Genomic DNA, 27111 nt, shown 5'->3' on the forward strand with positions numbered 1-27111 from the left:
CGTGAGCACCTGCTCCAGGTTGGCAAGGTGTTCACTGTCATTTTCGCCCGTAACTAGGATGTCGTCTAAATAACACTGGGTCCCCGGAATCCCTTGCAGGACTTGTTCCATCGCCCTCTGCCAAATAGCCGGGGCTGATGCTACCCCGAATACCAGTCGGTTGTACTGGTAAAGGCCTTTGTGAGTGTTTATCGTGAGGTATTTTCTAGATGCTTCTTCCACCTCCATTTGTAGATACGCTTGGGCCAGATCAATCTTTGTAAAACGTTTCCCTCCAGATAGTGAGGTGAAAATATCTTCTTTCTGCGGAAGTGGATATTGTACTGTGTGCAGGACTGGGTTCACAGTCACCTTGAAGTCCCCACAGATGCGAACTTTCTTCGGCTCCCCAGGCATGCTGCTCAATGCTTTCTTCATTACAGGAACGATGGGTGTGGCCCACTCGCTCCAGTCCACCTTGGACAGCACACCTGAACGTTCCAGACTCTCCAGTTCAGCTTCAACGGCTGGGCGGATTGCGTATGGCACCGGTCTGGCCTTAAAAATTTTTGGGTTTGCGTTACCTTCAATCTTTAAGATTGCCTTTACTCCTTTTAGAGTCACAAGTTCTTGTTGAAACACCTCTTACGCGTCAGATAGAATTTGTGACAGACGTCCAGGTGCGACGTCATCATCCTTTTTGTCAGTCACAGTTAGCGCCTGAATGGAATGCCAATCCAATTGTATTTTTCGGATCCATTCACGTCCCAATAATGGTGGTCCTCCATCTCGTAGTATATACATATATAGTTTCTGCGTTTCCTTGCCGTTATATTTAACTGGCACCCTTATTTTTCCTCTGGGGTAAACCTTTTGCCCCATGTATGTCTTCAATACAATGGACGTGTCCTTTAAGGGTATGTGTGAGAATAGCCGCTCATAATCTCGTCGATTCATGACAGTTAGGGCTGATCCTGTGTCCAATTCCATCTTTACTGGGGACCCTGCTATCGTGAGGGTGACCCAAATGGTTCGGTGATCCTCCTTTGCGATCAAGTTGTGTAACTTTAGACAACTTAGTCTCCTGCTCCCGGAGTCCTTATCACTCTCCTGATCTTCCAAACTACTGTTTGTCAGTTTCTTTACTTTCCTGTACTGTTCTTTAGTAGTTCTTGTCGTGCTGGTTTTCTTTCCCGACCTGCAGACTCTTGCTATATGTCCCATTTTTCCGCATTGCCTGCATACTTTGTCCTTAAACCAGCAGTCCTTCTGCTCATGGGTTGTTCTGCCGCAGCGATAGCACTTTTCTACTCCATACGCCATTTCGTTAGTGCTGTATTCTTGTGGTTTCTGTTGTATTTCCGCAGCTCCCCGTGCTGCTGCTTCGTAGGATACTGCCACGCTGAAAGCCTGTTCTAGCGTCAGGTCCTTTTTCGAAAGTAGTCGTTTCTGGGTTCCTTCACTCTGGAGCCCGCAGACAAACTTATCCCGTAAGGTGCCTGCCAGTCCTGCTCCGAACTGGCAGTGCTTTGATAACTTGCGTAGTTCCGTAAGATAGTCAGCATTGCTCTCATCTTTGTGCTGGTTTCTTTTATGGAACTTGAATCTTTCTGCTGTCAGCAGTGGTGTAGGGCTTAGGTGTTCCTGTAAGATATGGACAATCTCCTCAAAACTTTTCTCCATTGGTTTAGCTGGGGTAATTAAATTCCGCAATAGGCCGTACGTACTCGCGCCCATCAGATTTAATAATACCGATGCCCTCTTTCCATCGGCCACCTTTTTGCCTTGATGTACACTTCAATTCTTTCCACATACGTGATCCAGTCTTCTACCTCATTGTCGAAAGCAGTGATACTGCCACTTTTCGGCATCTCGGGTGATTTAAAATGGCGCCTCCCGCGCTTTTGCTTCTTCCCCAACGGGCTAAAATGGCGCCTCCCGCGCGTTTGCTTCTTCCCCTTGCTGCCACGCTGCTCCTAGCGTTCTACAGGGTAATGGCAGTGACCCGTGGCTTCGGCACGTCTTGCTTTCCTTCCCCCCCCCGTTTATTTTCTCTCCGCTGCCCTGTTCTTGAGCACTGACTGTGCCCTGTGCGCTCCACCCTCTCTCTCTCTTGTTTTGTTTTCCCGGCAACGCTGCGCGACCCGTTTTGTAGAGCCGCTCAATCGAGCTTGAGCCCGCCGCAGTCCGGAAGGGTCAGCGCGCTACCTGCTACCAGCACGATTTGCTGGAACACCTTAACTGGGGAGCCAAGCACAGCTGTCCACAGTCTCTCCCGCAATTCTCCGAACACCGATGAATTCTTTGGGCGGTTGCCCGCGGTCGACGCCCGTTGCTCAGACTACGACCTCCAAGAACCCTCCTCTCAGGGCGAGATCCCCGTGAGATGATGCCACACTGCAGGTGAGTTCGAACTTACTCGTCGCCACTGTAATGTCCGCGCCTCGCTAATACACGGACTTCGGGAGAACAGTTTAACAGGTACTTTACTGAACAGGAGGCAACGTCAGACTGAAATACAGAAGCCTGCTAGGGCCTTTTATATAGGGGTGGTCACTGCCGGTACTGCAGTCTAAAACCAGTTATTCCCTTAAAGGTACATACACAACAGTTGTGGCATGTGTCATTTCGCTAATGGGACTTCCACATTGAGGGCTTAGGATTACTTGCAATTGTCAGTATGGTGGTCAGAGTGCTAGGAATCCACAGGTTCTTGGCCATTGTCGATGGTCTGATAAGAAGGTGTGAGACAAAATTGTTTGATTGTGCAGGCTAAGCAAATCTGGCCAAGATGGGTGCGTCCCTTACATCCCGGGCAGCAATGTGGTCGCGCGCTGGCGCCTTCTGGCCTGTGCAGCTTCAAGTGGGTGAGCAGCAGCTTGGCACACCTGTTGTTGCTGCTGCTGTTAGTGGTGCTGTTGTTCATGGTTCTGCTGCTGCCACGGCTGGTCTTCGTCCAAATCTGATGTCCAGGAGGAAAGGAAATAAATGGTTCCCATACTTCTGGTATATACCTCAGTTGAGGAAATGCTCAGTAGAGGTGGTGAGAGGAGTTTCCCAGGAGGTCACACTGGAGATGGGTGTCAGGCTCCAAACTTCCACAGCTATGGTTATGCCTGCTAAAAGTTCACCCAAACCTGAGACAACAAAGTCCTGCCACCTGCAAATGATGACTGATCAAACCTCCTACTTAATGGTGGAGCTGCAGCTGATAGTCAGCAATCCAATTGTGCTACCGCCAGGTTTCACCGTCGTGTTACAGAGGAGGCGTGCATCATGTCAGAAAAGTGTTAAAATCAGAAAGGCCTCTCAAAATGGGATTATAGAGGCAATTCAGTGGTTGTTAAGGGCCTTAAGGGCCTATCCCGCCTCTTGGAGGCGGGATGGAGACGGGATCAGAAACCACGCATTTGGGAAAATTGCTTGGAGGCGGGGTCAGGCCAGCCTGCCACTTTTTGCAATTTTAACACCCCACACGCCTCCATTCCCACCTCCTCGGGCGTGGCAAAGTCGAGCCCATAGAGTACAAAAGTGTGGAAATCATGATGAACCTTTATAAAAACACTGGTTTGGCCCCAACTGGAGTAATGTTTCCCATTATGGACACCACACTTTAGAAAGGATGTGAAGGCTTTAGAAAAGGTGCAGAAACGATTTATGAGAATGATTCCAGGAATGAGGGACTTCGGTTACATTGATAGACTGGAGAAGCTGGGGTTGTTCTCCTTGGAACAGAGAAGATTGAGAGGAGATTTGATATCATGAGGGGTCTGGACAGAGTAGATAGAGAGAAACTGTTCCCATTGGCAGAAGAGTTGAGAACTAGAGGACACAGATTCAAGGTGATTGGCAAAAGAACCAAAGGAGATGTAAGATAAAACATTTTTACGCAGCGAGTGGTTAAGACCTGGACTGCACGTCCTGAAAGGGTGGTGGAGGCAGATCAACCTTATCTTTCAAGAGGGAGTTGGATAAGTATTTGAATGAAAAAAATTTGCAGGGCTACAGGGAAAGGGCAGGGGAGTGGGATGAGCTGAGGTGCCCTTGCAGAGAGCTGGCACAGGCTTGACGGGCCGAACGGTCTTCTTCCGTGCTGTAACCATTCTTCTATTCTAATTGTGAGCTGTGATTTCCCCTATCTCGGCGGGTCCAGTGCAGCCGAGGTCGGTTGCGAGTTGCGACCCCGCTGCTGGCTCTAACCTGCTGTTCAAAGTGATCTTACGCTGATTGGGCTTGTTAAGCCCGCCCAGCGCGTCTCCCGGCCAATTGAAGGAAGCGGGTCTGATGATGTCACTTCATGACGTTTCAACAGGCGGTTTCCTTAAAGGGACCATGCGCGAATTGATTTTGACAGTTGTGCTGTCAGCGTTCTACAACATTGAGGTGCTACAAGCACTGACAAGCACTGCACAGAGGTGCACGGCTGCACCCAGGCTCTCCCATGACTCCCTCCATATGCTTCTGGAGAGAGTCACAGCACACAGGGAGGTCCTCTTCCCTTCCCATGGGCAGAAGAGACCTCCCCAGGACACCAACACAGCCTGGTTGCAGATTGCACAGGAGGACACAAGCAGAGATGTCGTCAGAAGGACCAGGCTGCAGTGGCGCAAACCTTTCAATGATCTCAGTAGATCACAAAACATTACTGCAAAGCCACACTCAACCTCATCCTGCTGTGCCACTCATCACATCACTCTGCCTTCCCTACCCTACTCCTGCACATCCTTACTCACACCAACTTACCTTGCACCTCCACCCATCCCTCTCTATCTACATTATCACTTCCCCATCTCACTAGCCACCCCTCACACTCACCCTCATCCTAGTCCAATCATACCAAGAACACACAAAGGTAGGCACTTGGGTGTTTTATGCATTGTTCATGTAAAGTTTCTGTTAATGTGCTGTCAAACATTGAAATCTTTATTTTCAACACTTTGTATTCTTGGACAGATTTGTTTGCACCTTTGGAAGTGGCTTAGTGAGTTGCAGTGAATGGTGAGATATAACGGTACCTCCCGTAATGACAATGAGTGTGAAAGGAATGGCTTGGGCATTGTAGGAATGCTTAATGGTGTTGGTTTGGGGTGGTGCTAACCTGGCGCATCATGTGGCAGCCAGGGTGTACAGTGACAAGTGAAGTAAATCTGGCTATGGTGAGGCCACCCCTGGCTTCCTGGCCAGCAATGTGGTCGGGTGCTGATTCCCTGTGTCCTGTGCAGCATCAGTTGATTGTGGAGAAACTTGGTGTTATTTTTGGTGCTGTTGGTGTGTCTGGTGCTGCTGGTGTTGGGGCTGATCAAGGTAGGATTATGAGGACCAGGGTGAAATAGTTTCAAGGACACCGTGCTGATGTAATAGATGGCAGGTGAAGTTGAGATGACAGAAGTGATCTGTCAACAATGAGACAGGTTGTTCCAATGAGGTGACACTGGATAGAGAGTTTACTCCAAACACTTACACCCTGCGTAAAGCTCAATCTGTCTTCCAAATGCAGTAAGCAACAGCTTCTCACCTTGGAAAGTGAACAGCTATGAGATGGGAGCTTTTATACCACATTTGCAGCTGTCAAGTAAAGAGATGGTCCCCTGGTCATACAACTCCCGCCCTGCTTACCTGACGTGATCCCCAAGCAGCGTGGAACCCATGGGTGACCTTTTAAAATATAATGGTGAGCTCAAAATAGTTTTTAAGTGGCTGTCAACAAGCTGTTAATCACCTAAATTGCCTCCCCCACCGCTTGGAGTTGGGTCTGTTCAGCGCTGACAGACCCGACATCTGGGAAACTAGCGTGGTGGCGAGTTGATAGCGGGTTCCCTACCCGCTGTCCAAAAAGAAATTTCCCACCCGATCCGCCACCAAACATACCCGCTGAGCCCCTGAAACATTCCCCTTGTGGTGTCTTAAGCATCATGATTCACAACAACCCCCACCCACCAACAGCCATGTAATCTCCTGGGAGAGGCAAAAAAAAAGATTAAAAAACACAAGGTCAATTTAGGAAAAGACTTGGAAAATTCCTCTCCGATCCACTTTGGTGATCAAAACTATTCCACGAGACCCCATTGACCATGATTTATATTACTTAATATTCAACCTGCCTTCTGTATGATGTGATCGCCACCCCAGCCAGGAACTCATCCAGCTCTCTTTTGAAGGTACGCAATGAATCAGCACTCACCACATGAGCTGCCAACTTGTTCCATAGGTTCGTTATCCTCTGAAAAGATGAACTTCCTGACATCTAACCTAGCTCTGCCCTGGTGTAACTTCTATGCATGAGCTCTGGTCCTTCACATATGATGTGACTGTTGAATTAAACATATTACAGTACATTTCACTGATTCTGATAGATGCAGGCCTCAGAGATATAACACTTGTAATATTATTTATCTACCCTCTTATAAAACTTGCTAAAGATGTAAGTAACTTTGTTCTTCTTGTGATGGAATGAGATTTGTCCAGTTTTCCTGTAATGTTTTTATATGATCATTTAGCAAGTCTCAGCATTGTAGTTATTTAACCTGGTCTCTGTTGATTCTTTTAGAAGAGGAAAGTTGGCTCTCTTGTTAGCTAGTTGTTTGGAAACAGCACATGTTAACTGACAGCAGATATTCTTTCCTGGTTGTGAAAACTTTTGATTGCCTCAATAATTGTTGAAGTATAACCCACCAGATTTTGGATCATTTGTAGAACCATGGGATGTGTGTAATTTTGTAGTTTTCTGTTAGACGCTTCGTGTTAGATCCGTGGTTCAGTGGATAAAGAATTACACTGATGCTGTACATAACAAACAACAGGTCTTTACTGGAGGAGGGTCATCTCTAGACTGGAGTACAGAGGCATGCGCACAGCTTATATACCGGTGTGGTTACAGCCGGTACTACAGTATACAGGAGCTGTAAAAAGTAGTTCTGACTTAAAGCGCATACACTACAATTCCTCCCTTTTTAGATTAATAATACCCCCTTAATATTCAAATAACAATTACATTTTTACATGTACATTCAATAACAAAAAGTCCATTTATAGATTCAGTCTTTGGGGCAGCTTCCTGACCCTTTCGGGATAGCGCCTTTCCGGAGGTTCTTGTTCTTGGTGCAGAGGCGATTCTGACCCCTTTTCATCGGGTAGTTCATCGGGTTCCACTGCTACTGGGTCTGAAGTAGATGCTACCGGTATGTCGGGTTCATCCCCAGGTACTCGAGACATGGGGTTGACGCCTTCCTGTGACGCTAAGATCTGATCGACGTGGCGTCTCACAATGTTCTCCCCGACACCCACTGTGTACATTAATGGCCCCTGCCTTGTACATATCGTTCCGGGTTGCCACTTCTCTGTTCGATAGTCACGGGCCAAGACTGGTTGCCCTACATTGAAGCTCCTTGTCGGCTTCTCGTTGACGTGCTGGAATTGTTTGTCCTCAACATTTCTTCGCACATTTGGTCTGAGCAAATCCAGACGAGATCTCAACCTTCTGTTAAAGAACATCATGGCCGGGGTCTGGTTGGTAACTGCATGTGTCGCGTTTCGGTAGGCTAATAAGAAATTGTCCATCTTATGCTGTAGTGGAATTTTCTCGTCGCACATGGCCTTTATCGCCTTCTTAAAGGTTTGTACGAACCTTAGTGTTAGGGGGATTAAATACGTGGGGTTACGGGGATAGGGTGGGATATGTGTTGGTGTAGGCTCGATGGGCCGCTTCGTGTGATACTGCCATATTGAAAGCTTTGTCCAGCGTAAGGTCCTTTTCTGATAGAAGCCGTTTCTGGGTTCCTTCACTTTGTAGCCCACACACAAACTTGTCCCTTAACGTGTCTGCTAGTCCCACTCCAAACTGGCAGTATTTCGATAGCTTGCGCAGTTCCGTTAGGTACTCAGCATTGCTTTCGTCTTTGTGTTGGTTCCTTTTATGGAACTTAAATCGTTCTGCTATCAGCAGCGGTGTGGGGCTTAAGTGGTCCTGTAGGATTTCTACTATGCTTCCAAAATCCTTGTTTACTGGCTTCTCTGGGGTTATTAGATTCCGCAGTAACCCATAAGTTTTTGCACCCATGGAATTTAACAGAACCAGTGCTTTATTAGCATCTGGCACTTCATTCGCCCTGCAGTACACCTCAATACGTTCCACATATGTCGCCCAATCTTCAACTTCATTGTCGAACGTAGAGATACTGCCACTCTTCGGCATCCTTGGTTGTGCGTTAACTATCCCCAATGGTGCCTCCCGCGCTTCCCCTTCTTCTCCGCTGGCACAAAATGGCGTCTCCCGCGCTTTCCTTCCTTCCCGCGCTTGCCCGTCTTCTCCGCTGCGGCTTCGCAAAATGGCGTCTGCCGCGCTCTTCCTTCTTCTCCGCGGCTCAATGGCGCCTCCCGCGCTCTCCCTGCTTCTCCGCGGCTCAATGGTGTCTCCCGCGCTCTCCCTGATCAGCCCGTGATCCCTGGCTGTGCTCTGCATGTTCTTTTGATATTTGTCGACGCCGCTCGGTCTAGAGCCCGACTGTTTCTTACCCTCTCTCTCTCCGGTTTTGCAGTATTTTTCCACGACGCCGCTCGGTGATCAACCCCCGGCTGCGCCCTGCTCTCTTCACCCTTTTTCTTACCCCGTCGACGCTGCCCGGCTCTCTCTCTCTGCCGTCGGTCGGCTCCAGCCGCCGCTGCTCGGGAAGGGTCTGCTCAGGACCTGTCGTCGGTCTCTTACTGCTCGTTGTGGCTGGGTAACCAAGCCCGGCTCTCCACAGCCTCCCCAGCGAAGTTGGATCTCTGCCTGACTGCTGGGCGGTTGCTTGCGGTCGACGCCCGTGTTCCTGGACTCGGCTATTTTTTTGTTTTTTTTTGTTTAATGTTGCAGGTAGATTCGCATCAACACTCGTCGCCACTGTTAGATCCGTGGTTCAGTGGATAAAGAATTACACTGATGCTGTACATAACAAACAACAGGTCTTTACTGGAGGAGGGTCATCTCTAGACTGGAGTACAGAGGCATGCGCACAGCTTATATACTGGTGTGGTTACTGCCGGTACTACAGTATACAGGAGCTGTAAAAAGTAGTTCTGACTTAAAGCACATACACTACACTTTGACTGCAATATTTTTAATGCAAATCAAGTGTTAGAAATTACAAAACCCACATGTGATAGAAATAACCATTTAAATAGGCTATTGAGAAAGAGAGAGAACCATTAACTGTAACGGCTGTCCCACTAGGCATTCTCCTACTAGATGCACTCTCGTTCATTGTGGCAGGTGTGGCAATCTGCTTTATTTAGACAATTTTAGAGGTAGCCTTTGCTTCTTTGAAATCTGCTTTGATTGACAGTTCCATTTCTAGATACCACCCAGGTTAAAAATAAATGTGACAGCTGCTGGCCATTGCTTAAGTTCACCCAGTTCAGGCCAGCATACAGGTAGAATGATAAAATGTTACAGCATAAAAGGAGGCCATTCGACCCATCACACCTGTGCCAGCTTGATGAAAGTCCCATTCCCTTGCATTTTCCCGGTTTCTTTTTCTAATATTTATTAACCTTCCTTTTAAAAGCTTTTATGGATTCTACTTTCACCATTGTTTCTGATAGGGCGTTCCATGTCCTGACAATCCTCTGAGTAATAAAAATTCTCCTAACCTCTTGTTGATGATCTTAAATTGATGCCTTCAAAATTTATTGACTCACTGATAAATGGAAATATTTTTTTGCAATTCACCTCATCAAATCCCTTTGTAATATGGAATATTTCTGCAGCAAGGTGGAATTCCAGTAGTGCTCACATTGCTTTAAAAAAATTGAAAGGCTGGTATTTTTGGTATCAGAGGTGGTTTTAAAATAACAGTGAGAATTCAGAACTATATTTTTATTTTAGCCAGACACCTAACTTTGCTTCTGTGTAATTGCTTCCTCTTAATAAACACAAATTTTTAGTTTCAGTCTGGACTACATGTTCTGTCAGCATGTTGTTTTCCCATCTATTGGAGAAAACAAATGGGTACAGTAGGCAACCTATACCATTTTCGGTGAATAACCCAACTTCATAAGGGCCCAAAGTTCACCCCGTAGGACACTATCCTATTTCCTTCATGCACAGGTTCAAGTTTTGGGTCACAGGAAACTGACTTTTGCAAGGATCTTAAGTAAAAACGTATTGAAAGAATAGCGATGTTAAAAATTAAAGCCAGTCAAAAATGAAGAGTATATAGAAAAGCTACAACAAGATAAATTAGAAAGACTAGGAGGGAATATGAAAGAAAATTAACAAAAAATATAAAAGGGTTTCAAGAGGAACATTAGTAGCAAGAGGTAATGATGTAACCAGTAAGAGATGAAGAAGGCAAGCTTGTCATGCAGAGTGGAGGAAAGGCACAAATAATGGCCCAGAAATTTGGGGGTGTAAGCCCCTGACCTGCACTTACCTTGCGCGCCGGCAGTTGAGCTGTGGGCCCCCGTGGAATTCCGATCCTGGGCCTGCTCCAACTGCCGGCGCGCTGTGCTTGCATATCCCAGGGGCGCAGTTAGTTCGATGCATCCCCTGGGATCACGTGGGCCATGGGGAGCCAATCGGAGCAGGGAATGCTTCATTCATAAGTTTGACAGGAAGGGCTGTCAAACTTATAAATACTATAAGCCCCAAAACATCACTAAATCTTCAAATGAATTTTTTAAAAAATCACATTTTTTAAATAAACTATAAATTACATGAAATAACTATTTTAAACAATAATTTAAATTTTTGAAAAAATAATTTTATTTTCTAACGGGGCTAAAAATAAACTTACCTTTCTTTAAAGTATTTAAAAATAATAAACCTGTGGAAAAAATGTTTTAATTTTAATTAATTCACCACTTACCTTGCTAAAAGCAGGCCTTGCGACTGCTTTTTATATGTGTAACTTCTAGAGACTTACCCTCCCGGGAAAACCTGAAAAAAAAACGTAAGTTCGATGCGCACGCGCAGCCTCTCCTGAGCACGCGTTCGACCTTTCAACACCTTCTTTCAGGGGAACGGAAGTGCCGGTTTCCCGCGCATGCGCAGTGCATTCAGGAAACCGGCACTTCCATTGGGCTTACGGGTGAGTACCCCATGCGTACTCACCTGTGGAGACCCAAATTTCTGGGCCATTATATAAAAACTTTGCCTCACTTTTCACACAGGGATATAAAAGCAATGAAAGTGTAGAATAGTTTACCAAGATATTATCAGAAATTAGGGTTTATAGTTATGAAGACAGACATTAGAAGTTAAGATTATTTTCACCAAAGCAGAGAAGGTTGAGGGGAGACCTGCTAAATGTCTTCAAGATGGTAAAAGGATAAGTAGTGGTGGATGGTGTCCATTGATCAGTGAGGTGGTTATGTCAGTTCACAAATTTACGATAACCACAAAAAGAATTGAGAGATGTTGACATTTCTAATTCAAGTTCCCAGCCTCAGACTGAAAAGTAAGCCTATGAGTGGGAAACATCTTACAAGCATTTTGGATATTAAATAATTGTGTATTGGGAAGGGAAAATGTTTGTTTGTTTATTTGCTAGTAGCAAAGACCAAGAAAAACTTTATTTTCCAGGAACAAATCAAAAAACTCTGTTCCTGAGCACATCAGTTACAAACTTTCACCACATTTTCTGACATATCATGAGCAATGCCAAAGGAGATGAACTAGTATAAATACATTTATACAATGTAAACATTTAACAATAAAATTAAAGAAAGAAATAAAGTACCTGATGCCTGCATTTTAGGAAGGAGAAGGAAACACTGGGAAACTGGCTTTGCATCTGTGGCTGCTTACCCCACTTCTGAACAGCAAAAGACCATGCAAAACTGGAAGCTGAATATCTCGTTTCCACGTTTGCCCTCTCCACTTGCAAAATTGGGATTTATGTATATTCTAGTACAGAAAAGGAGTTACTTAGTGAAGTAGGCTAGAGTCCAACAAACTACAAAGATTAGATGCAGTGCGTAAACAGTACAACAATGAAAGAGCTGATGGATGAACACTCAGGTACTTTTAAAATGGTGAGATGCTTTCTTTTTGTTATCAGTGGGCAGCAATTTACCCCAGGATAATTGGTAACTAAAATACCCCAGTACTGCACCAAGGGAATAGCGACAAGGACAGGCAAAAGAGTAGATTCTGACTTGGTTGATCCCGGCCAATGGTAGCACTGGCATCAAAAGAGGCATATCGGCTGTTAAGCTCGCCCTACACTAAGCTCACCCCTTCTCTCAGCAGTGAGTGGAGCACTCTACCATTTGCACTTGAGAGAAGGAAAGTGGAAACCTGTTAATGAGACCATTTACAGCTGTGGAGGCCATCATAACCAAGCCCAATTTTGTCTTCACCTAACATCAACATGCAGTAGAATTGCTGGTTAGCAATCAGAAATGGGGGCTGATTCTCCAAATGTGGTGCTCCTATGACACATCTAGCCAAGATTGGCTAACTCAGCACATGGATTAAACCTGGGCCCTTCCTAATTTGTATTGTTTGGCTATTTATTGATTGTAAGAGCCATAAAAGCTTAAGAAAATACTTTAAAATAGTGGCTAAATGGCATAATACAGTTAATTTACCTGACCGACTTATTGTATTAAACGTTTTATTTCGACACGCGTCTACTCGTTGTTAAAGGCCCCACAGCTCAGTGGCCTGCCTGTTTGGAAACTAAGAAGCGCCACTACACTGATACTATCATAAGTTTTTGAGCAAAAAGGATCAGACAACCGTTGTATTTATACATTGCCCTTTTATTGAACACTTCTACATCTTTCACATCATTAAACCATGAGGCACTCAGCTGGTAAAGTATTGTGCAACACATCTGGATGAGATACAGTTTTCCAAATTAAATCTGTGAGCTCTTGCCATGTTTATCTGCCAACTCTCTTCGGTTAAAATATAAGTTCACCTTGAGGCTAATTACCCACTGAAGCTTATACAAAGCTGCCATGCTTTACCTATGTTGTAGTGAATGTTGTCATGTTCGCTGCATTTGCCAGAATAGAAACATAATCAGTCCACATGAGCTATTGGTCATCTGATAATGCACAACATAGAATCAAATAATTTTACCGCACTGAAATAGGCTATTTGTCCCATCTAATCCTAAACAGTGTTTTCTTCATATGAGCCATTTAGTCTAATTCCACTCCCCTGCTTACTCCCCATGCCCTTTAATGTTGCTCTTTATCATGCAACTATCTACTTCCCTTTCAAAAGAATTTATGGACTCTGCTTCAACAATGGATTGTGGTGGAGCTAACCATTCTCAGTGTAAAGTAATTTTCTCAAACCTTCCCTTTAATTCTTTTTGTGATTATCATAAATTTATGCCCACTCTACTGCCTTGGCAACTACTGGAAACAAAATCACTATTTGCTCTATCATAATGCTTCATAATCTTGAAAACCTCTATCAGGTCACCTTTAACCTTCACAGTTCTAGTGCAAAAAGGCCATGAGATCTCAAGCCTCTCCTCCTAAGTGTAATCGCTCATCCCTGGTAACATCCCAGTCAATCTGTGCTGCAACTTTTTGAATTCTCTTATATTTTTCCTTATAATCAGGTGCCTAAAAGTGTGGACAATACTCTAGCTGTGACCTTACTAAAACCTGTACAAGTTCAAAACCAGTTCTTGATTTTTATTCTCTGCCTCCAGATACAAAGCTGTTTGCATTTTTAATGGACATACCTCACTTGTGCTGCCATCTTTAATGGCCTGTGTACCTGCACACAAAGGTCTCTCTGCTCTTCAACTCCATTTAAAAGCTTACCTTTTAAAGTGTATTTTATCTAACATATTGCTATATGATATCACAGAATCACAGAAACCCCACAGTGCAGATAGAGGCCATTTCGGCCCATCGAGCCTGCACCGACACATATCCCACCCGATCCCCGTAACCCCTACACCAACACATATCCCACCCTATCCCCACGTATTTAATCCCCCTAACACTAAGATTCAATTTATCATAGCCAATCAACCTAACCCGCACATCTTTGGACTGTGGGAGGAAACCGGAGCACCCGGAGGAAACCCACGCAAACACAGGGAGAATGTGCAAACTCCACACAGACAGTCACCCAAGGCCGGATTCGAACCCGGGTCCCTGGTGCTGTGAGGCAACAGTGCTAACCACTATGCCACCGTATGCACAAAGCTAAACTTATAGTGCACAGTATAAATGCCTAAATCTGGACAAAACACTTTACCTGACAAATACCTATATTAACTTTTATAATTGATATCTGTTCACTAATGTTTGTTAGGGACTGCAAACTTGGCAACAAAATATGGCTTATGTTTAGGGCTATTGTTCACATTTCTTTCCCTTGGCTTGCGGATTCTGTCCGTCATCGGGTTGGAATCCAAGTTGATATAAAAGTTTAAGTGTATTCTTTTATAGTTACATCATAAGCTGTTCATTCCGCAGCTTCTCCATGATTTTTGGGAGGGAATTCTAGAGCTTAGGCTCTAGACAGCTGAAGGCATGGTCGCTAATGTTGGGGCAAGGGAAATCGGGGATGTACACGATGCCAGAATTAGAAGATTGCGGCGTTCTCGGTGGGTTGTAAGTTTGGAGGAGGTTACATAGATAGGGAGGGGCGAGACCATGGAGGGATTTGAACACAAAAGATGAGAATTATAAAATCGAGTTTTTGCTGGACCTGTACACAATGTAGGTCAATGAGCACAGGGGTAATGGGTGAACGGGACTTGGTGTGAGTTAGGATATGGACAGCAGAGTTTTGGATGAGCTGAAGTTTACAGAGGGTGGACGATGGGAGGTTGGCCAGAAGAGCATTGGAATAGTCGAGTTTGGAGGTAACAAAAGCATGGATAATGGTTTCAGCAGCAGATGAAAACAGCAAGCATCATACTGCGCATGAGGTGAGAAAACAGCAAGCGTAATATAGTGTCCAAATGAATTAAAACCTTCTAAATTTCCTTACAAACAAAGTGAAGAAGTCAGGACAACCTGGGTGAGTGTAAAGGGTATAATTTGTGAACCAAGGATGACACTCAGCCACTCCTCATCCAGATACTTGAAATGGGGGTGAGAGAAAAGAACTAATAAACATCACCAGTAGAATGAGAGCGCAATATACTGAATGTAGGATATTCACTGCTCTTCAGCTGTATTCATAAATTTAAGAAAATGCGAGCGTGTCTGTACGGACAAACCTGCCGAGCTGAACTGGCAAACTGCTTCCTGTGCTCCAGTCTTGAAGATGCTGGCACATAGTTGTCTTAGTTGCCAGGCTAGCCAGATGGCCGAAAGATACATTTACTCACTTCCATTCCAATGAAGGTTGAGAATAGCTGCTACTTGGTTCACTTGCAAAAAAGAAATCCTGCATTTTCTGTATGTTTGCAAGAGAAAGCCATTCTTCTTATACATATGTCAGTTTAAAACAATAGGAGGGTACACAAAGATTTCTAACCGAGGAAATGAAAGGGAAAAGAAATCAGAAAATAATAATCATTAAATATGAATGTAGATCAATGCCATGGAAGTAACCCAAATGATGCATTTTAATGCATTAAGTTGCCAAATTTGTTGATATCCATCAACCCTGCTGAGAAAGGACCTCTCCCTTTTTTACCCTTAGAACTTCTTTATATTGCTTTATTTAAAAACAAATGCAGGCGAGAATTTACTTCTTCCTTTGGTCTGCACATGTGTCTTATCATTTTTTTTCTTGGTGGGTTTGGAGACACTATTATTGATTGAACGTGCACAAAGCATTATTAACTTTTATTTAAATAAAAACAGAAAATGCTAGAAATACTCAGCAGGTCAGGCAGCATCTGTGGAGAGAGAAACAGAGTTAACGTTTCAGGTCGATGACCTTTCATCAGACCTGAAACGTTAACTCGGTTTCTCTCTCCACAGATGCTGCCTGACCTGCTGAGTATCTCCGCGTTGTCTGTTTTCATTTTTTATTTCCTGCATCCACAGTATTTTGCTTTTGTATTAACTTTTACATTATGTGTGATTTGCTATTTTCTGTGGAACAGTGTTATGCACAGAAGACACAGGTTTACAGTACAGTAAACTCTTGTTTAAATGGCACTTAATCATCCGGAATACTTTAATAACCGGCAAAATAGATAACCGGTAATCTTGCCGAATCCATCCAGCACTCGTTTTGCCGAGTCCGAGTCTCCCACGGTGGCCGCGTTAGTCAGTGGTTTTTATTTTTGTTTGAGCTAAAAATTGCCTACCTCTCTGTTATCCATAATTTCTCATCAACCGGCAATATCTTGGTCCCATGGGTGCTGGATAAGAAAGAGTTTACTGTACATATTAAATAATTTGATCAAAAAACCTGCATCAGTACAGCATGATATTAATTTGGATTCATTGTAAAGGTTCCAAGGAGCAGTGTTCTTGCGCCTTGACCTTTTATATCAAAGTAGTTAAAAATAAAGATATATTTTTAGCATCAATTAGTCCTAATTGAAGAAATGTTTTATTCTCTTGACTAATGTCCACGGGGAGCTGAACTCAAACTGCACAAGCTCCTTCCATTTTAGGATCATTAACTGATCATCATCAGCTCTTCATTCTGGGCTGGAATTGAACTGATCTCCAAACCGTAAAGGAAGAATATTTTTTGTATAAGAAATGAGCCACCTCACCCCTAAATTATAAATTGTGTTTGTTCCATTTGACTTTGTCTAACTGTTGAATCTTAGGGGGAAAAGTTCGGTTAGTTTGTGCCTCCCGTTAGCGCCTTAAGAGGGCGCTAATGGGGCGCAATGCAACTAGCGCCCATGGGCGGCGATGTATGCACCGCTCGCGAAATTGACCATACATTTTGCAGTGGCGCTAAACACTACCGCCACGATCTCTTGTGCCCGCAGATTGTGATGTCAGTCGAGCGTGCAACACCCCGGTAGCGCCCCGGACCGGATATTGAGTGGCGCCCTCTGCCTTACTGCCTGCCGCTAGCAACGACAGGTTGAGGGGAACGTTTTGCAGTCGGGAAGGGACTGGGGGAGCGCTATTTAAAGGCGACCGCTTACTGCCTTTTTTTGTCGGCGACATTTTTGCACCACACATTCTGAGAGACTTCTGGAGATATTCAACGCTGTATTGAGGAGTTTTGGGTATGAGCAACACTTTGCAGGTTCATTTTGATTTGATCTTCCTTGCATTGATTTAGAAGACTATGGGGGCTGCACTCTGAGCTCTTTCCCTGGGCCTCTCCAGCAGATTTTATGTACAGGTCTCTCCAGGCCGAGATTCAAGGCTGCAATGAGTAGGGTTTGGATGGAGAGCATGATTGACCCTCCCCTTTAAGAACTGGCTGGCACCAGTGTGTCTGTGTTCCATCACATGAGCTTCGCCAGCACCCTGAGGTAGCACCTCGCTCCTCAGCGTTAGCGCCTTAAGAGAGGTGTGTAGCACCTGATTTAGCACTCCAATCACCTCCAGGGGCGATAGAAGCCAAGTTTGCAGTCAGAGGCGATAATTAGCGCCAGGCGCTAAACTTTGCGCCCGGACGATAATTGCGCCCCAAACGGGGCAATACCAAATTAATATATTTTGGTTTTTTTGCCCGTTTTTATTGACTTGGACAGTAGTGCCGACCTGTCACATTCCCACCTAACGTCTGAGATACACACATCAGGACAGACACTGCAAGTGGATTCTACCACCCAGGCCTTGGTGACAGCTTTTCACAGCTGTGTTTTGAAGACACAAAAGAAAATCGTGCATTAAAACTGTTTTGACATTAGCAAATACTCTTGTATAAAAATGTAGGATTGGTGGTGTCACCTGCAGAAGTGGCCAAGCATGTAACATAGTGCCAGGACTCCTTTGGCACTTCAATATTACAACCTCAGTGTTATTTACAGCTACAAGATGACTCGGTGCTCTCCAACTCCAGATACTATTATACAGCCACAATTCTAAAGCATTCTGAAAGCAGAGAGATCTTGGGTTGATTGACTTGAACTTAGTGAAATTAACCTGAAACTGACAAAGAGGTGGAGTAGCTTTAACATACTGTTTTACTTTTTCTACCCCCAGGACCTCCTTCTACCCCTCGAAATGTAATTTTCAACATTAATGACTCATCGCTAATCCTTGAGTGGAGTCCACCAGTCGACACAGGGGGACGGAAAGATCTGACCTACAATGTCATCTGTAAGATGTGTGGCTTAGGCCCTAAGAGGTGCTCGCTCTGTGGAGGGGGTATGCGTTTTTTACCTCGCAACACAGGCCTGACAAATACCTCAGTGACTGTCGTTGACTTTCTGGCCCACATGAACTACACGTTTGAGATTGAGTCGGTGAATGGTGTGTCCAGCGAGAGCATGGTTCCCAGGCAGTTTGCTATTCTCACCATCATCACTAATCAAGCCGGTAAGTGTTCTTCTTTTGTGTCTGTCCCCTTGTAGCATTAGTTCCCAGACTGCTCACTTTGCAATGCTGTGGATGCAGGCTTTAGTCTCGGCAAACTACTACCTAACAAAAGTAACTGGGATGGGTTTCACTAGGTCTTAGGTGTTGCTCAAGCCTGATGGCTTCTCTCTCAAGGAGAGAAATTGAGACTATGTACTAATCATTGAACTGAAAAATACTCATCATGTGGTCCAACTGCATAACCCATGAATAATTGAGTTGCAATGTAATATCAGAATTGGTTATTGTAATATAACCACTACGAATGTTTCACGTGGTGTAGCTGTATCCCATTCCAAGCAGGGCAGCTGGATCTCATTTTAAAACCAAAATATTTGCAGCCGATAATTGTAACCATCTCGGTTTCTTCATTAAAATTGGTTATAATTCTAAACTTAGATTATTACTAAGCCGTAAATTCAGGATATTTCTGACTTCTATTTATAGATACAATCAGATTGTAAACAAAGGCATTGATTTGAGCAAGGAGCTAACCTATCCTATCATTTTTAGTGCATTGTGCTAACCTGTTTCTCCCCAGGGTGTAAAAGTTCCAGACCGTTTAACAGGGGGATTGTATTTCTAATATCAAGTTACCTTGCCTATTAACATATGGTAATCGCTTAATTGGAGCAATATTTCAACACAGTTTTAAGTCTAACGTCGCATCCACGGGTTTCCTGGGCTTCCTGAAACTCACCATTGAAAGCAAGGGGAGACACAGCAGCAATTGAGGTGGTTGATTATAACTCGGAAATACTGCAATAAATACCCAGTATTCACAGCTGTTTTCTTACCTACTAGTGGGAAAGAGTTTGTTCACATTACTTTTACTGAGAGTTTACTTTGTACACTTTGGATGTTTTCTGCATCACCTCAGGATGGGTGGTGCTTTGGCTGCCTTAGATTGGACCTCGGACGAGGAGCAATATGACCAGCACCAGCAGCAGCCTGCTATTGAGAGGCCTGCAGCTGGACAGCAGAGAGAAACATAGAAACATAGAAGACAGGCCATTCGGCCCCTTGAGCCTGCTCCGCCATTCAATGAGATCATGGCTGATCATCCAAATTCAGTACCCTGTCCCTGCTTTCTCCCCATATCCCTTGATCCCTTTAGCCTTAAGAAATATATCCAACTCCTTCTTGAATATATTTAATGAATTGGCCTCCACTGCCTTCTGTGGTAGAGAATTCCACAGGTTCACCACTCTCTGGGTGAAGAAATTCCTCCTCATCTCTGTCCTAAATGGCTTACCCCTTATCCTTAGACTGTGACCCCTGGTTCTGGACTCCCCGGCCATCGGGAACATCCTTCCTGCATCCAGTCCTGTTAGAATTTTATAAGTTTCAATGAGATCCCCTCTCATTCTTCTAAACTCCAGCAAGTATAAGCCCAATCGACCCAATCTCTCCTCATACGTCATTCCTGCCATCCCAGGTATCAGTCTGGTGAATCTTCGCTGCACTCTCTCCATGGCAAGAACATCCTTCCTCAGGTAAGGCGACCAAAACTGCACACAATATTCAAGGTGTGGTCTCACCAAGGCCCTGTACAACTGCAGCAAGACATCCTTGTTCTTGTACTCGAACCCTCTCGCTATGAAGGGCAACATACCATTTGCCTTCTTAACCGCCTGCTGCACCTGCAGGGGAGCAGCAGACAAAGGGGCAGCAGAGAGGGAGCACCAGGGGAATGCAACTCACAAGAGGCACTACCCATGACACAGGGTGTATAGGCAGAGGCTGAGTTTCCTTGACATGTCAGATCATCAGTGCTTCAGGAGGCTCAGCTTGTCGTGTCAGGGGGTGTCGGACATCTGCAGCCTCCTAGAAGAAGACCTGCTCCCTGCTGGACCTGGTGGCCACGCGTTACCAGTGGCTGTCAAAGTGACCAGCGCCTTCAACTGTTTTGCTTCCGGATCCTTCCAGGGATGAGCTGGAGACATATCCAGGATCTCCCAGTTGGCGGCCCACAAATGAATAAGACAGGTGACTGATAGATTGTTTGCCAGGGCCGGCAATTATGTGAACTTCGCCTGCGATGATGCCAGTCAGGATGAGCGGGCACTCAGGTTTGTGACTCTGGCTGGCCTCCCACAGGTGTGGGGCATCACGAACCCCAGATCAACTAGGGGTGTTCATCAACCGCAATGGCTTCCACTCCATCAACGTGCAGCTGGTGTGCAATCACAGAAAGATATTTTTGCAGGTGTGCACAAGATTCCAGGGGAGCTGCCATGATGCTTTGGTCCTGTGGGAGTCCAAGCTCCCCAACCTCTTTGGACCTGCAAGCACACTTAAGGGGTGGCTGCTCGGAGATATGGGATATCAACTTCAAACTTGGCTGATGACACCCGTCAGAAACCTGATCAATGAAGCCTAACAGCGCTACAATGAATGCCATATGATCACCAGATGTGTAATCGAACAAGCTATCAGCATGCTGATGATGTGCTTCAGGTGCCTGGACAGATCTGGAGGTGCCTTTCCGTACACACCAGCCAGGGTCTCCAGAATGGTCGTGGTGTGCTGCACTCTGCACACATTGTGCATTAGCAAGGTTTGGACCTGCAGGAGCATCAAGGCGCAGAGCGCAGATCATCTGTGAATGATTCGGAGGAGGAGGAAGGTGCTGAGGACAATGCAGCACCAGCTGCTCACATTGCAGCCAGGGATGCCCTTATTAATGCAAGGTTCACTTGGGTTGCACCAGTGGATCCATGTCACAAGGAAATGCAACGGTCACTCTTCCTGCCCCCCCCCCCCGCATGCCACTGACACAAAGCAGTCCTGCAAACAACCAACCACCCCTTGCACATCCCCCATTGGTCCCCGTCAATTCATGTCTTCCCATTCTTCATCAAGCAAGTCACCCAGCAGCCAAGAATGGGCAAGAGAAGAAAGTGGTGCAAACTAATAAAATTTATGTGATTCTACTAAAGAACAGAAATCTGAAAGATAACATTTTCTCATACACCTATGTGCATACCCTTGAGCAACTACGAAGCCTTTACTCTTCCTTTTCCTAGGACCTGTTTCCCTTAGCAGAGAGGTCAACAACCAGGGGGCATAGATTTAAAGTAATTGGTAGGAGGTTTAGAGGGGATTTGAGGGGAAATTTCTTTACCCAAAGGGTGGTTGGGGTCTGAAACTCACTGCCTGAAAGGGTGGTAGAGGCAGAGACCCTCACCACATTTAAAAAGTGCTTGAATGTGCACTTGAAGTGCCATAACCTGCAAGACTATGGACCAAGAGCTGGAAAGTGGGAGTAGGCTGGATAGCTCTTTGTCGGCCGGCGCGGGCACAATGGGCTGAAATGGCCTCCTTCTGTGCTGTAAATTTCTATGAAGTTAAATTATCAAGGAACATAAAACAAAATAGTAAAATATTTTACAGGCACATCAATAAAAAAAGAAAGGTTGGGATGGGAATAGGGCCACTAAGGGATAGACAGGACAATACCACAGGTAACGATAGGGAGATGGCAGAAATATTAAATTATTATTTCGCTTTGCTATTTACATGGGAGATAGAACAGAAGGACATGACATTGGATGATGAGATGAGTAATGAGATAAGTGCATTTAAAATGAAAAAAGGGATATATTAAATAAACTAATCAAACTCAAAGAGGATAAAACCCCTAGTCCGGATGGATTACATCCCCGCATTTTAAAATAATGTAGGGAAGAGATAGCAGAGGCATTACTACATATATTTAATAATTCGTTAGAAAAAGGTATAGTGCCAGAGGACTGGCAGATAGCTAACGTAATACCTATATTTAAGAAGGGGTTAGAACATACCCAGGGAATTATAGACCAGTCAGCTTAACATCGGTGGTAGGAAAAATAATGGAATCCCTACTAAAGGATAAAATAGAAGAACATCTAGAAATGATAAGTATAATAATGAATAGTCAGCATGGATTTCAAAAGAGAAAATCTTGCTTGACCAACCTTATTGAATTTTTTGAAGAGGTAACAGAGAGAGTAGACAATGGTAATGCAGTAGATGTAATTTATCTAGATTTTCAAAAGGCCTTCGATAAGGTACCCCATAATAGACTAATGAATAAGGTCAGAGAATGCGGAGTCAGGGGACAAGTAGCAGAATGGATTGCTAGCTGGCTTCAAGACAGAAAGCAGAGAGTGGGAGTAAAGGATAGCTATTCACAGTGGCAGAAGGTGGGCAGTGGTGTTCCACAAGGATCAGTGCTGGGACCACTGCTGTTCACAATTTACATTAACGATTTAGACTTTGGGATCAAAACACAATTTCTAAATTTGCGGATGATACCAAATTGGGGGGATAGTCAATACTGATGAGGACTGTAACAAATTACAGGAGGACATTAATAAACTTGCAGAATGGGCAAATAATTGGCAAATGAAGTTCAGAACAGATAAATGTGAGGTATTACATTTTGGTAGGAAAAATAGGGAGGTCGCTTATTACTTGGAGGGTGGGAGTCTAGGTGGGGTAGAGGAACAAAGGGATCTCGGAGTACAAATACACAAATCACTAAAAGTTGCTCCACAGGTTAGCAAGGCCATAAAAAAAGCAAACCAAGCACTAGGGTTTATTTCTAGAGGTATAGAATTGAAAAGTAGGGAAGTTATGCGAAACCTGTATCAAACCTTGGTTAGACCATACTTAGAGTACTGCGTGCAGTTCTTGTCACCATATTATAAAAAGGATATAGAGGCACTGGAGAGGGTGCAGAGAAGATGTACAAGGATGATACCAGAAATGCAAGGGTATGCATATCAGGAAAGGAGGAACAGGCTGGGTCTCTTTTCTCTTGAAAAAAGGCTGAGGGGTGACCTAATAGAGGTCTTTAAAATTATGAAAGGTTTTGATAGAGTGGAAACCGAGAGAATGTTTTCACTTGTGGGGAAGAGCATAACTAGAGGCCATCAATATAAGATAGTCAACAAGAAATCCAATAGGAAATTCAGAAGAAATTTCTTTACCCAAGGAGTGCTGAGAATGTGGAACTCGTTACCACAGGGAGTGGTTGAAGCGAATAGTATACATGCATTTAAGGGGAGGCTAGACAAGGATATGAGGGAGAAGGGAATAGAGGGTTATGCTGATAGAATTAAATGAGGAAAGACGTGAGGAGGCTCGAGTGGAGCATAAACGCCGGCATGGACTAGTTGGGCCGAATGGCCTGTTTCTGTGCCGTATATTCTATGTAATTCTATTATGAAAAAGATCATATTTCACACAATTTTGAAATAAAGTCAACATGATTGAGTGCTGTATGATGTGTATCACTGATATTTAATTGTGTCACCAGGTAGCTGGGAGAACATCAAAAGAACATAAGAAATAGGAGCAGGAATAGGCCACTTGACCCCTCGAGCCTGCTCCGCCATTCAATAAGATCATGGCTGAAGTTGGACTCAAAGCCACTTCCCTGCCTGCTCCCCATAACCCTTCACTCCCTTATCTTGCAATAATCTGTCTATCTCCACCTTAAATGTATTTAATGACCCAGCCTCCACAGCTCTCTGGGGCAGAGAATTCCACAGATTTACGACCCTCTGAGAGAAGAAATTGCTCCTCATCTCAGTTCTAAAAGGGTGACCCTTTATTCTGAAACTGTGGCCCCGTGTTCTAGATTGCCTCACGAGGGGAAACATCCTCTCTGCATCTACCTTGTCAAGCCCCCTCGTATCCTATATGTTCAATAAGATCACCTCTCATTCTTCTAAATTCCAATGAGTATAGGCCCAACCTTTGCTCATAAGTCAATCCCCTTATCTCTGGAATTAACCTAGTGAATCGTCTCTGAGCTGCCTCCAATGCAAGTATATCCTTCCTTAAATAAGGAGACCAAAACTGTACGCAGTACTCAAGGTGTGGTCTCACCAATACCCTGCACAGTTGTAGCAGGACTTCCCTGCTTTTATACTCCAACCCCCTTGAAATAAAGGCCAACATTCCATTTGCCTTTTTGATTACTTGCTGTACCTGCATGCTAATGTTTTGTGTTTCATGCACAAGGACCCCCAGGTCCCTCTGAACTGTAGCATTTTGTAATCTCTCTCCATTTAAATAATAGTTTGCTTTTTTATTTTTCCAGCCAAAGTGGATAACCTCGCACTTTCCCACATTATACGCCATCTGCCAAATGTTTACCCACTCACTTAGCCTGTCTGTATCCCTTTGCAGATTCTTTGAGTCTACTGCACAACTTGCTTTCCCACCCATCTTTGTATCATCCACAAACTTGTCTACATTACACTCGGTCCCTTCATCCAAGTCATTAATGTAGATTGTAAATAGTTGAGGCCCCAGCACCGATCCCTGTGGCACCTCACTAGTTACCATTTGCCAACTGGAAAATGACCCATTTATCCCAACTCCCTGCTTTCTGTTAGTTAGCCAGTTCTCTATCCATGCTAATATATTACCCTCAACTCCGTGAGCTCTTATCTTATGCAGTAACCTTTTGTGTGGCACCTTATCGAATGACTTCTGGAAATCCAAATACACCACATCCACTGGCTCACCTTTGTCCACCCTGCTCATTACATCCTCAAAGAACTCCAGCAAATTTGTTAAACATGATTTCCCTTTCATAAAACCATGCTGACTCTGCTTGACTGCATTATGATTTTCCAAATGCCCTGCTACTGCTTCCTTAATGAAGGACTCCAGCATTTTCCCAACGACAGATGTTAGGCTAACTGGTCTATAGTTTCCTGCTTTCTGTCTCCCTCCTTTCTTGAATAGGGGTGTTACATTTGCGGTTTTCCAATCCGCTGGGACCTCTCCAGAGTCGAGGGAATTTTGGTATATTGCAACCAATGCATCCACTATCTCTGCAGCCACTTCTTTTAAGACTCTGGGATGCAGGCCATCTGGTCCATGGGACTTGTCGTCTTTTGGTCCCATTATTTTACCAAGTACTATTTCCTTAGTGATAGTGGTTGTCTTTAGTTCCCCCCTCCCTGTGGCCCCTTGATTATCCATTATTGGGATGTTGTTAGTGTCTTCTACCGTGAAGACAGATACAAAATATTTGTTCAGAGTCTCCGCCATTTCCCCGTTCCCCATTATTAATTTCCCAGTTGCATCCTCTAAGGGACCAACGTTTACTTTAGCTACTCTCTTCCTTTCTTTATACCTGTAGAAGCTCTTACTATCTGTTTCAGTATTTCTTGCCAGTTTACTCTCATAATGAATCTTCTCTTTTTTTTCGTCATCCTTTGCTGGTTTTTAAAAATTTCCCAATCCTCTGGTCTCCCACTAATCTTGGCAACATTGTATACCTTCGTTTTCAATTTGATACCATCCTTTACTTCCTTAGTTAGCCACGGGTGGTGCTCCCTTCTCTTAAAATCTTTCTTTCTCACTGGAATATATTTTTGTTGAGAGTTATGAAATATCTCCTTAATACCGCCACTGTATTTCAACTGTCTTACCCTTTAATTTATTTTTCCAATCCACGTTAGCCAGTTCTGCCCTCATGCCATTGTAATTGCCTTTGTTTAAGATCAGGACACTGGTTTGAGATACAACTTTCTCACCCTCCAACTGAATTTAAAATTCAACCATGCCAGGATCACTCTTTCCTAGAGGATCCTTTACTATGAGATCATTTATTAATTCTGTCTCCTTGCATTTCTCTGCAATATTTATTTGTAAGTCAAATGAGATGCATATTCGCATTGAATAAAAATTAGGAGAAAATGTTCTGTCCTTGAGAATCGGAAAGTCTGTCAGCTGTGTGACTAGTGAAATGCAAAATAAAAGGTGAAAAATCATGGCCTGTAATTTGCGGCCCCTACGGGTGCATACGAGGTGTGCTAAAACCCGGAACTTGCGATCTTTCAAGAATTTTCTTGACAGATCCTCAACATCCCCGGGAAAAGGGCCTCCGCGGGCGGAGAGTTGCGCTATTTGCCCAACCTCTGCCCAGTGAATGCCCGTGAAATCCTTACACCTGGTAGAAGCAGGCATAAGGCTGCCTTTTACCAGCGCAAGACTTTTAAAGAACAGAAAAATACATTTTTTTCAATAATTTATACATTTAAAAACCTGTGAAATAAGGTAAGCTTATTTTTAGCCCCTTTAAAATATGTACATTACATTTTTGTTTTAAATATTTAATTAAATGCCATTTTGATTAATTTAAAATAGTGACTTTTTAAAAATTTATTTGAAGTGTACCTGTATTTTTGGGGGTCCTCATAAGTATGAATGGGGATCCCTTTCTGTCATTGGTTGGGCCGGCCCACATGATCCCAGGGGCGCTTGTGAACTGCCTGCCCCCCTGGGATACTTGGGCCTCTACACATAGAGGCCCAGGACTGCAAGTTTCTGAACCTCCGGGACCATCAGATAAGTTCATAGATTTTTTGCTGGTCAGAGGCACCCGCCCGCGGGAAATCTGTGACTGCAAATTCAGGGCCAATGCGTATTGATAAAGGCTGTTTCACAATAGTTACATTATACCATCTTCATTGAATATACAACAGAGAATTATTGACTATGCAGATTATTTTATTCTGAAAAAAATCAATAACTGTAATCTTGCTGTGGCCCGTGCACTCAACTGTTTCTTGATGTCACATGGAATAAATCAAATTGGCTGAAGACTGACATCTATGATTGTGGGGACCAGGAGAAGGCCAAGAAGAGTCATGTACTCAGCACTTCTGGCTGAGGATGGTTGCAAATGCTTTAGCCTTGTCT

At 44.2% G+C, this 27111-nt stretch overlaps 1 protein-coding gene across 1 annotated transcript in view; it reads left to right on the forward strand.

Moving 5' to 3' along the window:
- The window catches only part of epha6 (eph receptor A6), a 981976-nt gene that overhangs the window by 543990 nt on the left and 410875 nt on the right, over positions 1–27111 (forward strand). Inside the window, exon 5 of the mRNA XM_086006600.1 lies at positions 18025–18360. Within this exon, the coding sequence (XP_085862726.1) occupies positions 18025–18360 (336 nt within the window). The remainder of the gene's footprint in view (positions 1–18024; positions 18361–27111) is intronic.

The sequence above is a fragment of the Somniosus microcephalus genome, chromosome 14 (assembly GCF_052327205.1).
Source record: "Somniosus microcephalus isolate GS21.2 chromosome 14, FLI_Smic_1.0, whole genome shotgun sequence".
Taxonomy (NCBI): Eukaryota; Metazoa; Chordata; class Chondrichthyes; order Squaliformes; family Somniosidae; genus Somniosus; species Somniosus microcephalus.